Below are 16066 nucleotides of genomic sequence, written 5' to 3' on the forward strand. Positions count from 1 at the left end.
AAATAAGATTCTTTATTTGGCTTCGTTTCATTTTCTAAAAGTGCTGTTCAACATCACATCTGAAATAACAAAACATGGGCGTGGTGTTCATTTGCCACTGAGAGTATAATCGATATGAAGGGGGAAACCAAACTACTGTTATAAAGTTAGGCGAGCAATGTATGTGAAACTGCTTCTAAAACATTTCGTACGAAGTAAAACAGAAGACACAGGACATGATTAATATTTTAAAGCGACCAGTTTTATTAAAACATAAATTCAGTCTCTCTCCATTTTCCCGATTAATGATTTTACTACGAGGTACAATAAAAGAGATGTTCTCAACCTGTCACATTTGAATATCGTTAAAGGTTGTATTTATTAAAGACAAATAATGATTAAATAGAACTACAAATAGATAAATAATAATTAAAGAAACTTCTGTTTCCTACTCATGATATCCTGAGAATAAAGCCTATTTTATAAAGACTATTATCTTCTGTTCCACTACAGCTGAGTAGAGAAAAATGTAGGACTTCAAAGGAAAATTCACTACTGGTTAGTTTAAACATCTGTAAAGAGTAGGCACGAACATGTTTGGTAACATTTGAGACGTTTCTAGCGAAGTATTTTTTTATTGCTTTAAAGTTTTAAGAATTGATAGCTTGAAATTTCAATAGCTTCTTACTGTCCATAAATATAACAGTTTTTATTTACTGCAATTAATCCATATAGTCTAAAGGGACTTGTTGGTCATCTATTATTTTTATATTTTTGTTTTAGTGTGTCGAAGAAGCAGACCGAGAATTAATGTTTGTTGTTCAGTTTACAAACTGTTTAGTTTTAAGATACTGTAACACCACTTGACACATTATAAACACAATGATAAATGATGGAAATAAACCGTTCATGAGCGTTTTGTTGTTGTAACGACAAGTTTTAACACGACGAACTCATTAAAGGAAGGCATCATTACACTTTTAGTTCTATTTTTAATTAATTATAAGTGTAAAACAGTCCTGTTTCCTAATTAACAGTGTAACGAATGTTCAAGTCTTCTCCTAAACACCGTAGTAACGAGAAATAAAACAGTCACTGTTTTCAAGTTACGCTGTCCTCGCACGGCTCTCCCAGTTTCAACTGCAAAAGAAGTTATAATTATGAAACATACACATACTGGTTAGATAATGTACTGTTATATCAGTTCGACTCACAGTTACGTGAACTGAAAGGACCTCAAGTTGTATTATACACTCAAACACCTGTTTTCCTGGTTATTGTCTATATAGTGTTTACAAATCAAACCCAGAAATTCCACTTGCAAGTATAAAGATTCCTGTGGAAGACGGTACTTCATCAGTTCACATTATTCAATTATCTGTAGTCCAATGTTTAATATTTGGTTTAACGTATGATTTCTGGCCTTAAATAATAACAGTGTAAGCATAGATAGTTTGTTTGTTTTTGAATTTCGCACAAAGTTACTCGAGGGCTATCTGTGCTAGCCGTCCCTAATTTAGCAGTGTGAGACTAGAGGGAAGGCAGCTAGTCATCACCACCCACCGCCAACTCTTAGGCTACTCTTTTACCAACGAATAGTTACATTATAACGCCCGCACGGCTGAAAGAGCGAGCATATTTGGCGCCAAACACAGATAGACTTGCGTTTATTAGCTTAATAGTTAAACGTAAATAGATATTTAGCAACTGCATACATTAACAAATAATGAAATTACTGCATTAAAACTGAAATAATAAGAAAAAAGTACTGTTAGCACTGAATTTGTATATATTTATTTTCTCTTAAATATTTTTGTATCTTGTTAGACATCAAGAAAAAACTTTATTTAATATTTGGATCTAAATATTTAAAACATCAAATAGAATATTGGCTATTACTTGGGAATTGTACTTTGTGTTTTCCTCATAACTATTGAATGAAAATATTGTTTATCTGTACCAACAACGAGTTATTGTGACACTCTTAATGTATTTAATTTGTTTTCAATTTTTATCATGAATGTCTAAACAGTGTACGTTTTTATAAGAAGAAACTGGTGGCTAATGTCACATGACTTTTATTGAAGACCCAAATCTTCCATGTTTTCGTCTGGGTGAATACACTGTTAGTAATATTGTTGAAACATCGATATATTGAAGACCCAAATCTTCCATGTTTTCGTCTGGGTGAATACACTGTTAGTAATATTGTTGAAACATCGATATATTGAAGATCCAAATCTTCCATGTTTTCGTCTGGGTGAATACACTGTTAGTAATATTGTTGAAACATCTATATATTGAAGACCCAAATCTTCCATGTTTTCGTCTGGGTGAATACACTGTTAGTAATATTGTTGAAACATCGATATATTGAAGACCCAAATCTTCCATGTTTTCGTCTGGGTGAATACACTGTTAGTAATATTGTTGAAACATCGATATATTGAAGACCCAAATCTTCCATGTTTTCGTCTGGGTGAAGACACTGTTAGTAATATTGTTGAAACATCGATATATTGAAGACCCAAATCTTCCATGTTTTCGTCTGGGTGAATACACTGTTAGTAATATTGTTGAAACATCGATATATTGAAGACCCAAATCTTCCATGTTTTCGTCTGGGTGAATACACTGTTAGTAATATTGTTGAAACATCGATAAATTTATTCTATGAAATTATATTTATCGATTCGTAATCTGGAAGAAAACCAAACATGTTCGATCTTTCAGTCGTGGGGACGTTGCTCTGCAACAATCACTATCACTTTTCGTCAGCACGGAATAGCTCAATATATTTTTTGGTAGGTGGCGTTGTATACGTACCTTCCGTCTACTTAATTATTTCTAAATTAGAGACGGTTAATGGTAATAGTCCTCGAATTCCTTTGAATAAAGTTCAACAAAACAACAGTATATATTTGAAAAGTTTTACTTGTTACTTGTTTTTTGTTACTTGTTTCTTATTACTTATTTTTTACATGTTACTTGCTTTTTGTTACATATTACTTGTCATTTGTTACTTGTTTTTCGTCACTTGTTACGAGTTACCTGTTAATTGTTTTTGTTACTTGTTTCTTCTTACTTCTTTTTGTTACTTGTTACATGCTACATGTTAGTTGTTATTTGTTTTTTGTTACATATAACTTGTCATTTGTTACTTGTTTTTATTCACTTGTAACAAGTTACTTTTTACTTGTTTTTCGTTACTTGTCACATGTTACTTGTTAATTGTTTTTGTTACTTGTTTCTTCTTACTTCTTTTTGTTACATGTTAGTTGTTAGTTGTTTTTTGTTACTTGTTACATGTTAGTTGTTACTTGTTTTTGTTAGTTGTTACATGTTAGTTGTTATTTGTTTTTTGTTACTTGTTACATGTTAGTTGTTACTTGTTTTTTGTTACTTGTTACATGTTAGTTGTTACTTGTTTTTTATTACTTGTTACATGTTAGTTGTTATTTGTTTTTTGTTACTTGTTACATGTTAGTTGTTATTTGTTTTTTGTTACTTGTTACACGTTAGTTGTTATTTGTTTATCGTTACTTATTACATGTTAGTTGTCACTTGTTTTTTGTAAGTTGTTAATTGTTTTTGTTACTTGTTACATGTTAGTTGTTACTTGTTTTGTTACTTGTTACATGTTAGTTGTTACTTGTTTTGTTACTTGTTACATGTTAGTTGTTACTTGTTTTTTGTAAGTTGTTAATTGTTTTTGTTACTTGTTACATGTTAGTTGTTACTTGTTTTGTTACTTGTTACATGTTAGTTGTTACTTGTTTTGTTACATGTTAGTTGTTATTTGTTTTTGTCACATGTTACATGTCAGTTGTTACTTGTTTTTTTACTTGTTACATGTTAGTTGTTATTTGTTTTTGTTACTTGTTACATGCTAGTTGTTATTTGTTTTTCGTTACTTGTTACATGTTAGTTGTTATTTGTTTTTTGTTACTTGTTACATGTTAGTTGTTATTTGTTTTTTGTTACTTGTTACATGTTAGTTGTTATTTGTTTTTCGTTACTTGTTACATGTTAGTTGTTATTTGTTTTTCGTTACTTGTCACATGTTACTTGTTAATTGTTTTTGTTACTTGTTTCTTCTTACTTCTTTTTGTTACATGTTAGTTGTTATTTGTTTTTTGTTACTTGTTACATGTTAGTTGTTACTTGTTTTTTGTTACTTGTTACATGTTAGTTGTTACTTGTTTTTGTTACTTGTTACGTGTTAGTTGTTAGTTGTTTTTTGTTACTTGTTACATGTTAGTTGTTACTTGTTTTTGTTAGTTGTTACATGTTAGTTGTTATTTGTTTTTGTTACTTGTTACATGTTAGTTGTTACTTGTTTTTTGTTACTTGTTACATGTTAGTTGTTACTTGTTTTTTATTACTTGTTACATGTTAGTTGTTATTTGTTTTTGTTACTTGTTACATGTTAGTTGTTATTTGTTTTTTGTTACTTGTTACACGTTAGTTGTTATTTGTTTATCGTTACTTATTACATGTTAGTTGTCACTTGTTTTTTGTAAGTTGTTAATTGTTTTTGTTACTTGTTACATGTTAGTTGTTACTTGTTTTGTTACTTGTTACATGTTAGTTGTTACTTGTTTTGTTACTTGTTACATGTTAGTTGTTACTTGTTTTTTGTAAGTTGTTAATTGTTTTTGTTACTTGTTACATGTTAGTTGTTACTTGTTTTGTTACTTGTTACATGTTAGTTGTTACTATTTTTTTTTTTGTAAGTTGTTAATTGTTTTTGTTACTTGTTACATGTTAGTTGTTACTTGTTTTGTTACATGTTAGTTGTTATTTGTTTTTGTCACATGTTACATGTCAGTTGTTACTTGTTTTTTTACTTGTTACATGGTAGTTGTTATTTGTTTTTGTTACTTGTTACATGCTAGTTGTTATTTGTTTTTCGTTACTTGTTACATGTTAGTTGTTATTTGTTTTTTGTTACTTGTTACATGTTAGTTGTTATTTGTTTTTTGTTACTTGTTACATGTTAGTTGTTATTTGTTTTTCGTTACTTGTTACATGTTAGTTGTTATTTGTTTTTCGTTACTTGTCACATGTTACTTGTTAATTGTTTTTGTTACTTGTTTCTTCTTACTTCTTTTTGTTACATGTTAGTTGTTATTTGTTTTTTGTTACTTGTTACATGTTAGTTGTTACTTGTTACATGTTAGTTGTTATTTGTTTTTGTTACTTGTTACATGTTAGTTGTTATTTGTTTTTGTTACTTGTTTGTTGTTACTTGTTACATGTTAGTTGTTATTTGTTTATTGTTACTTGTTACATGTTAGTTGTCACTTGTTTTTTGTAAGTTGTTAATTGTTTTTGTTACTTGTTTTTTGTAAGTTGTTAATTGTTTTTGTTACTTGTTACATGTTAGTTGTTACTTGTTTTGTTACATGTTAGTTGTTATTTGTTTTTGTCACTTGTTACATGTCAGTTGTTACTTGTTTTTTACTTGTTACATGTTAGTTGTTATTTGTTTTTGTTACTTGTTTGTTGTTACTTGTTACACGTTAGTTGTTATTTGTTTATTGTTACTTGTTACATGTTAGTTGTCACTTGTTTTTTGTAAGTTGTTAATTGTTTTTGTTAGTTGTTACTTGTTTTGTTACTTGTTACATGTTAGTTGTTACTTGTTTTGTAACTTGTTACATGTTAGTTGTTATTTGATTTTTTGTTACTTGTTACATGTTAGTTGTTACTTGTTTTTTGTAAGTTGTTAATTGTTTTTGTTACTTGTTACATGTTAGTTGTTACTTGTTTTGTTACATATTAGTTGTTATTTGTTTTTGTCACTTGTTACATGTCAGTTGTTACTTGTTTTTTTACTTGTTACATGTTAGTTGTTATTTCTTTTTGTTACTTGTTACATGCTAGTTGTTATTTGTTTTTCGTTACTTGTTACATGTTAGTTGTTATTTGTTTTTTGTTACTTGTTACATGTCAGTTGTTATTTGTTTTTCGTTACTTGTTACATGTTAGTTGTTATTTGTTTTTCGTTACTTGTCACATGTTACTTGTTAATTGTTTTTGTTACTTGTTTCTTCTTACTTCTTTTTGTTACATGTTAGTTGTTACTTGTTTTTGTTACTTGTTACGTGTTAGTTGTTAGTTGTTTTTTGTTACTTGTTACATGTTAGTTGTTACTTGTTTTTTGTTACTTGTTACATGTTAGTTGTTACTTGTTTTTTGTTACTTGTTACATGTTAGTTGTTATTTGTTTTTTGTTACTTGTTACATGTTAGTTGTTATTTGTTTTTTGTTACTTGTTACATGTTAGTTGTTATTTGTTTATTGTTACTTGTTACATGTTAGTTGTCACTTGTTTTTTGTAAGTTGTTAATTGTTTTTGTTACTTGTTACATGTTAGTTGTTACTTGTTTTGTTACATGTTAGTTGTTATTTATTTTTGTCACTTGTTACATGTCAGTTGTTACTTGTTTTTTTACTTGTTACATGTTAGTTGTTATTTGTTGTTGTTACTTGTTACATGCTAGTTGTTATTTGTTTTTCGTTACTTGTTAGATGTTAGTTGTTATTTGTTTTTTGTTACTTGTTACATGTTAGTTGTTATTTGTTTTTGTTACTTGTTACATGTTAGTTGTTAGTTGTTTTTCGTTACTTGTTACATGTTAGTTGTTATTTGTTTTTTGTTACTTGTTACATGTTAGTTGTTATTTGTTTTTTTGTTACTTGTTACATGTTAGTTGTTATTTGTTTATTGTTACTTGTTACATGTTAGTTGTTTTTTGTTACTTGTTAATTATTACTTGCTTCTTGCTACTTGTAACTTGTTACTTTAAAAGTGTTCAAACAAGGTGGATAGATAAACATAAATATGAAATCAACCGAAGAAACATCACAGTTCATGGATTATAAATAACCAAATACACACAAAGTTAATACGTTTCATGACGTGCTAAGCCCTAAACTTTTACTTACACTGTTTACCGTGAACATGGGCATGATAAATTAGAAACACTTAAAAGACATAATCAACAGGATGTTGGCTTCCTATATTGCCTGTCTGTAAAACTTCACTTGTTTATAATGGTAGAAATTCATATGTAGATACATTATTTTAGTTTAGTTAGACAAGAAGTATTCATTCAATTTAACCTCTGAGTCTTCAGAATAGAAGCTTCTCACCAGATATAAAATTGTAAATCCTATGGTATGTAACAACTATTTACTGTCATTACATTTCTATGGACCACATTTGATATTGATAGTAGTAATGTTGTACGTATTATTAGTAACTGTCATTAAATCTCTGTGGACAACATTCGATATTTATAGTAGTGATGTTGTACTTCTTACTATTAAGTCTCATTACATCTCTATGGACCACATTTGATATTGATAGTAGTAATGTTGTACTTCTCACTATTAAGTCTCATTACATCTCTATGGACCACATTTGATATTGATAGTAGTGATGTTGTACTTCTTACTATTAACTGTTATTGCATCTCTATGGACCACATTTGATATTGATAGTAGTAATGTTGTACTTCTCACTATTAAGTCTCATTACATCTCTATGGACCACATTTGATATTGATAGTAGTGATGTTGTACTTCTTACTATTAACTGTTATTGCATCTCTATGGACCACATTTGATATTGATAGTAGTAATGTTGTACTTCTCACTATTAAGTCTCATTACATCTCTATGGACCACATTTGATATTGATAGTAGTGATGTTGTACTTCTTACTATTAACTGTCATTACATTTTTGTGGACACCATTCAATATTTATAGTAGTAATGTTGTACTTCTTACTATTAAGTCTCATTACATCTCTATGGACCACATTTGATATTGATAGTAGTAATGTTGTACTTCTCACTATTAAGTCTCATTACATCTCTATGGACCACATTTGATATTGATAGTAGTGATGTTGTACTTCTTACTATTAACTGTTATTGCATCTCTATGGACCACATTTGATATTGATAGTAGTAATGTTGTACTTCTCACTATTAAGTCTCATTACATCTCTATGGACCACATTTGATATTGATAGTAGTGATGTTGTACTTCTTACTATTAACTGTCATTACATTTTTGTGGACACCATTCAATATTTATAGTAGTAATGTTGTACTTATTATTATTAACTGTTATTGCATCTCTATGGACCACATTTGATATTGATAGTAGTAATGTTGTACTTCTCACTATTAAGTCTCATTACATCTCTATGGACCACATTTGATATTGATAGTAGTGATGTTGTACTTCTTACTATTAACTGTCATTACATTTTTGTGGACACCATTCAATATTTATAGTAGTAATGTTGTACTTATTATTATTAACTGTTATTGCATCTCCATGGACCACATTTGGTATTTATAGTAGTAATGTTGTACTTCTTACTATTAACTGTCATTACATGCCTGTGGACCACATTTGGTATTTATAGTAGTGATGTTGTACTTCTTACTATTAACTGTCATTACATGCCTGTGGACCACATTTGGTATTTATAGTAGTAATGTTGTACTTCTTACTATTAACTGTCATTACATGCCTGTGGACCACATTTGGTATTTATAGTAGTAATGTTGTACTTCTTACTATTAACTGTCATTACATGCCTGTGGACCACATTTGGTATTTATAGTAGTAATGTTGTACTTCTTACCACTAACTTTCATTGCTTTTTCTGTGGACACTGTCCTGAAAGATGGAGCATCAGCTGATACCTCGCACCTGTATCTTCCTCCAGTCGACATCTGTACATCTTGAATGAACACCACATCCTTATTGGAACGAGTAAACTGCAATAAACATTGTCTTATATTATTACAGCTCACACTCAACATAGTAGTAAATATTGTTGTTTAAGGTAGACTGTTCACACTCAACATAGTAGTAAATATTGTTGTTTAAGGTAGACTGTTCACACTCAACATAGTAGTAAATATTGTTGTTTAAGGTAGACTGTTCACACTCAACATAGTAGTTCATGTTGTTGTTTAAAGTAAAGTGTTCACACTCAACATAGTAGTTCATCTTGTTGCTTAAGGTAGACTGTTCACACTCAACATAGTAGTAAATATTGTTGTTTAAGGTAGACTGTTCACACTCAACATAGTAGTTCATGTTGTTGTTTGAGGTAGACTCTTCACACTCAACATAGTAGTTCATGTTGTTGTTTAAGGTAGACTGTTCACACTCAACATAGTAGTAAATATTGTTGTTCAAGGTAGGCTGTTCACACTCAACATAGTAGTAAATATTGTTGTTTAAGGTAGACTGTTCACACTCAACATAGTAGTTCATGTTGTTGTTTAAAGTAAAGTGTTCACACTCAACATAGTAGTTCATGTTGTTGTTTAAGGTAGACTGTTCACACTCAACATAGTAGTAAATATTGTTGTTTAAGGTAGACTGTTCACACTCAACATAGTAGTTCATGTTGTTGTTTAAAGTAAAGTGTTCACACTCAACATAGTAGTTCATGTTGTTGCTTAAGGTAGACTGTTCACACTCAACATAGTAGTAAATATTGTTGTTTAAGGTAGACTGTTCACACTCAACATAGTAGTTCATGTTGTTGTTTAAAGTAAAGTGTTCACACTCAACATAGTAGTTCATGTTGTTGCTTAAGGTAGACTGTTCACACTCAACATAGTAGTAAATATTGTTGTTTAAGGTAGACTGTTCACACTCAACATAGTAGTTCATGTTGTTGTTTGAGGTAGACTCTTCACACTCAACATAGTAGTTCATGTTGTTGTTTAAGGTAGACTGTTCACACTCAACATAGTAGTAAATATTGTTGTTCAAGGTAGGCTGTTCACACTCAACATAGTAGTTCATGTTGTTGTTTAAAGTAAAGTGTTCACACTCAACATAGTAGTTCATGTTGTTGCTTAAGGTAGACTGTTCACACTCAACATAGTAGTAAATATTGTTGTTTAAGGTAGACTGTTCACACTCAACATAGTAGTTCATGTTGTTGTTTAAAGTAAAGTGTTCACACTCAACATAGTAGTTCATGTTGTTGCTTAAGGTAGACTGTTCACACTCAACATAGTAGTAAATATTGTTGTTTAAGGTAGACTGTTCACACTCAACATAGTAGTTCATGTTGTTGTTTGAGGTAGACTCTTCACACTCAACGTAGTAGTTCATGTTGTTGTTTAAGGTAGACTGTTCACACTCAACATAGTAGTAAATATTGTTGTTTAAGGTAAACTGTTCACACTCAACATAGTAGTAGATGTTGCTGTTTAAGGTAGACTGTTCACACTCAACATAATAGTAGATGTTGCTGTTTAAGGTAAAGAGTTCACACTCAACATAGTAGTAGATGAGGCTGTTTAAGGTAGACTGTTCACACTCAACATAGTAGTAGATGTTGCTGTTTAAGGTAAACTGTTCACACTCAACATAGTAGTAGATGTTGCTGTTTAAGGTAAACTGTTCACACTCAACATAGTGTTAGATGTTGCTGTTTAAGGTAAACTGTTCACACTCAACATTGTAGTTCAAATTTCTGTTTAAGGTAAAGAGTTCACACTCATTATACTGCTGTTTAAGGTAATGTGTTAAGGTTAAAAATAGTAGTGAACATTCCAACTTATTACAATTTCACCAACTAGCTCCTTTCAATTGTGAGTTTCTGACTTCTATACATCACAATAGGTTTACCTTGACTACCTATAATTAAACGCATTGTTTTTTATAAAGTTATAAAATATATGCTTTTACTAATATGGTAAGTTATTTTGCTAAGTCATCGACAGGATATGTCTCTCTATTCATGTGTAATGGTGCACTATAGTTAAGAATGCTTTACTGCACGTATTTCTTTGTCGTACGAAATAAAACACTAAATTTTCTGATTCGTGTTTTAGCCAAAATAATATATTTTTAGTTTTTTAATTTTTCGCAAAGCTACTCGAGGGTTATCTGCGCCGGTTAACCTTAATTTAGAAGTTATATACTAGAGAGAAGACAGCTGTTCACCGTCAATTTGGTTACTAATCTTTCGCAACGAACATTGGGATTGGTCATCACTTTATGACATCCCACAGGCAAGCATATTTCATTTGCAAGACTGGAACTCCCAGCATGCGAATAAATTCCATGACCGCCAGACCATGTCAAGGCACGCCCGGATAATGCATTTATTAAATGTTTATACAATAATAAAATCAACTGCTTTTCAGTTCTGAGTTTGGTTTTCATACGAATTACGTTGGTTAACAGAACATATTAACCACAATACGTCTACGAACAAATAAGTTGTCCTTTGAGTGGATCAGTGATTGAAAAACTTCATAAAAATATATTTTGTAAAAATGATAACCAAACTTTACGATGAGTGAGCGATAGATGTGTTTTGTTAATATAACTATTATTCTTCGAGTTTATTTATTTTTCAACAACAGGTTATTTGTCTGTCTACTAAAGAGAATCGAACCTCGGATTGTAGTGTTGTAAATCCATAAACTTATCGCAGACCCATCAGAGAATTGTTACGGTTGTTATTCATCAACACAATATGTGTATGATTTATAGTTAATTATATTTATTTATATTTATATTCAACAAGTTGTTCTTACTTCAGCCACCTTTTGATCAGTTTTAAAACTATTATGATAGCGACAGTTTTTATTCAAAAACATCTAATCAGACCGTTATACACAAAACTTGGGAATTGCTTGAACGAAAACAATACTGTTCACTTATATCGTTAAAGAAAGCGATACGACATATTTTATCTCCCCTAAGTTTATTCATATCAAAAGCGAATAATGGATGACGTAGGCTCTAATGTTTTTTACTCCAGAAGTAATTTCTGACGTCATACTTACGTCGATATTAATGCCATCTAACGGAAAGAACTGTCTCTGTGGCAGCTCCTTGGGTACATAACGGAAGAATTCAAGGTCGTCCTTGTACCACTTCACAGAATAAAGGTTGTCTTCTTCCAAATCGTACATACAACTAAGTGTCACTTCTCCAGCCAATCGAACGTTTTCAGGAATGTCAAGCTTTATTATTCGAAGACCACTCGAAACTTAAACGATGAAAAAAACCTCTCAGCTTCAAAAAACAGGCGCAAAACAATTGTTTCTTAAACTGTAAAGTTATAAACATAGTAAGAATGTTCTTATATAAACATAATATAAATACTGTTGATACGTACAGTTATAGATACAGTAAGGATGTTCTTATATAAACATAATATAAATACTATTGATACGTACAGTTATAGATACAGTAAGGATGTTCTTATATAAACGTTAGATAAATATTATTCATACGTACAGTTATAGAGATAGTAAGAATGTTCTTATATAAACGTTAGATAAATACTATTGATACGTACAGTTATAGAGATAGTAAGAATGTTCTTATATGAACATTATATAAATACTATTGATACGTACAGTTATAGATACAGTAAGGATGTTCTTATATAAACGTTAGATAAATATTATTCATACGTACAGTTATAGAGATAGTAAGAATGTTCTTATATAAACGTTAGATAAATACTATTGATACGTACAGTTATAGAGATAGTAAGAATGTTCTTATATGAACATTATATAAATACTATTGATACGTACAGTTATAGAGATAGTAAGAATGTTCATATATAAACATTAGATAAATACTATTGATACGTACAGTTATAGAGATAGTAAGAATGTCTTTATATAAACATTATATAAATACTATTGATACGTACAGTTATAGATATAATAAGAATGTTCTTATATAAACATTATATAAATACTATTGATTCGTACAGTTATAGGTATAGTTAGGATGTTCTTATATAAACATTATATAAATACTATTAATACGTAGAGTTATAGAGATAGTAAGAATGTTCTTATATAAACATTATATAAACACTATTCATACGTACAGTTACAGATACAGTAAGAAAGTTCTTATATAAACATTATATAAATACTACTGACACGTACAGTTATAGATACAGTAAGGATGTTCTATATAAGCATTAGATAAATACTATTGATACGTACAGTTATAGATATAGTAAGCATGTTCTTATATAAACATTAGATAAATACTATTGATACGTACAGTTATAGATATAGTAAGCATGTTCTTATATAAACATTAGATAAATACTATTGATACGTACAGTTATAGAGATAGTAAGAATGTTCTTATATAAACGTTAGATAAATACTATTGATACGTACAGTTAAAGAGATAGTACGAATGTTCTTATATAAACATTAGATAAATACTATTGATACGTACAGTTATAGATATAGTAAGCATGTTCTTATATAATCATTAGATAAATACTATTCATAGGTACAGTTATAGAGATAGTAAGAATGTTCTTATATAAACGTTAGATAAATACTATTGATACGTACAGTTATAGAGATAGTAAGGATGTTTTTATATAAACATTAGATAAATACTATTGATACGTACAGTTATAGAGATAGTAAGAATGTTCTTATATAAACATTATATAAATAATATTCATACGTACAGTTATAGATACAGTAAGGATGTTCTATAAACACATTAGATAAATACTATTGATACGTACAGTTATAGAGATAGTAAGAATGTTCTTATATGAACATTATATAAATACTATTGATACGTACAATTATAGATACAGTAAGAATGTTCTTATATAAACATTATATAAATACTATTGATACGTACAGTTATAGAGATAGTAATGATGTTGTTATATAAACATTATATAAATACTGTTGATACGTACAGTTATAGATATAGTAAGAATTTTCTTATATAAACATTATATAAATAATATTCATACGTACAGTTATAGAGATAGTAAGAATGTTTTTATATAAACATTAGATAAATACTATTGATACGTACAGTTATAGATATAGTAAGAATGTTCTTAAACGATGAAAAAAACCTCCCAGCTTCAAATAACATGCACAAAACAATAGTTTCTTTAACTGTAAAGTTATAAACATTGTAAGAATGTTCTTACATAAACATTAGATAAATACTATTGATACGTACAGTTATAGATATAGTAAGAATGTTCTTATATAAACGTTATATAAATAATATTCATACATACAGTTATAGAGATAGTAAGAATGTTTTTATATAAACATTAGATAAATACTATTGATACGTACAGTTATAGAGATAGTAAGAATGTTCTTATATAAACATTATATAAATAGTACTCATACGTACAGTTATAGAGATAGTAAGAATGTTCCTATATAAACTTATATAAATATTATTCATAGGTACAGTTATAAGAGATAGTAAGAATTTTTCTATATAAACATTATATAAATACTATTGATACGTACAGTTATAGAGATAGTAAGAATGTTTCTATATAAACATTATATAAATACTATTGATACATACAGTTATAGAGATAGTACGAAAGTTCTTTAGTAAATAATGTTAATAGATACAGTTATGGACATAGTTCTTACATTAGATAAATTAGAGTTGAGCGCCCTAGTTGTGAGCCCACGTCATGTCTCACGAAGATTAGATAGAAATCAGGTATTGATAGTAATAGACCATCAGTTGATTTGTTTGAGTGTATTCGTACTTTAGAAAACTACAGAATAAATAATTATAACAACAAAAATACAGGGACTGCCTCAGTGACAATATACTATAAAATCAATGGTATCCATTTAATACAATGATAAACTACTGTTTTCACCGGTTTGATAGTTAATGTTGATTTCTAGTGACGAAGACGAAGCAGGGACGATCTATGCTGACAATTGGTTAATAAATGATATTATTTGACAGAGAAATTAATTTACAATTTAGAATATTTTGGACAGTTATGCAAGACAAGAATAATAAATCAAGAAACGGTTTTAATACATTCTCAAAGAAAAAAAATAGTGTAGTAGAAAATAATAACATGTTTACGATAGCTGAGAGAGAGCAACATGAAGAAACATACCATGTCAGAGACTGATTACATTAGTCAGAGAAGAGTTTGATTTCCACGAGGAATAAGTCTGGGAGAAGAAATTGTTGAAAGAAATTTTTGAAAGAATATCTGAGATAGGAAAGTTATGACACTGAAGTTTATAGAAAGAGGAACCGAAAAGATATGAAGTTAATAAATAACAGCTCGATACAATTTAGATGAACAGGGAATATTAAAATAACGTGTAATGATGAAACTTACCAAGTCAGAACACTACTGGATGGTGACGAAACGTGTGTTGAAACAAGTTTAGTAGACAATGACGAAACGTGTGTTGTAACAAGGCTAGTAGATAATGACGAAACGTGTGTTGTAACAAGTTTAGTAGATAATGACGAAACGTGTGTTGTAACAAGTTTAGTAAATAATGACGAAACGTGTGTTGTAACAAGTTTAGTAGATAATGACGATACGTGTGTTGTAACAAGTTTAGTAGATAATGACGAAACGTGTGTTGTAACAAGTTTAGTAGATAATGACGATACGTGTGTTGTAACAAGTTTAGTAGATAATGACGAAACGTGTGTTGTAACAAGGCTAGTAGACAATGACGAAACGTGTGTTGTAACAAGGCTAGTAGAAAATGACGAAACGTGTGTTGTAACAAGACTAGTAGAAAATGACGAAACGTGTGTTGTAACAAGGCTAGTAGATAATGACGAAACGTGTGTTGTAACAAGTTTAGTAGATAATGACGAAACGTGTGTTGTAACAAGTTTAGTAGATAATGACGAAACGTGTGTTGTAACAAGTTTAGTAGATAATGACGAAACGTGTGTTGTAACAAGGCTAGTAGATAATGACGAAACGTGTGTTGTAACAAGGCTAGTAGATAATGACGAAACGTGTGTTGTAACAAGTTTAGTAGATAATGACGAAACGTGTGTTGTAACAAGGCTAGTAGATAATGACGAAACGTGTGTTTTAACAAGGCTAGTAGATAATGACGAAACGTGTGTTGTAACAAGGCTAGTAGATAATGACGAAACGTGTGTTGTAACAAGTTTAGTAGATAATGACGAAACGTGGGCCCGGCATGGCCAAGCGTGTTAAGGCGTGCGACTCGTAATCTGAGGGTC

At 29.7% G+C, this 16066-nt stretch overlaps 1 protein-coding gene across 1 annotated transcript in view; it reads right to left on the reverse strand.

The window, feature by feature from the left end:
- Positions 1–214: 214 nt before the first annotated feature.
- Positions 215–16066, reverse strand: part of LOC143233296 (uncharacterized) — a 47629-nt gene continuing 31777 nt past the window's right edge. Inside the window, exons 2-4 of the mRNA XM_076469427.1 lie at positions 11836–12041; positions 8652–8787; positions 215–1119 (exon numbers count right to left, since the gene is read on the reverse strand). Coding sequence (XP_076325542.1) covers positions 1010–1119; positions 8652–8787; positions 11836–12041 — 452 coding nt within the window. The 3' untranslated portion in view covers positions 215–1009. The remainder of the gene's footprint in view (positions 1120–8651; positions 8788–11835; positions 12042–16066) is intronic.

The sequence above is a fragment of the Tachypleus tridentatus genome, chromosome 12 (assembly GCF_004210375.1).
Source record: "Tachypleus tridentatus isolate NWPU-2018 chromosome 12, ASM421037v1, whole genome shotgun sequence".
Classification (NCBI taxonomy): domain Eukaryota; kingdom Metazoa; phylum Arthropoda; class Merostomata; order Xiphosura; family Limulidae; genus Tachypleus; species Tachypleus tridentatus.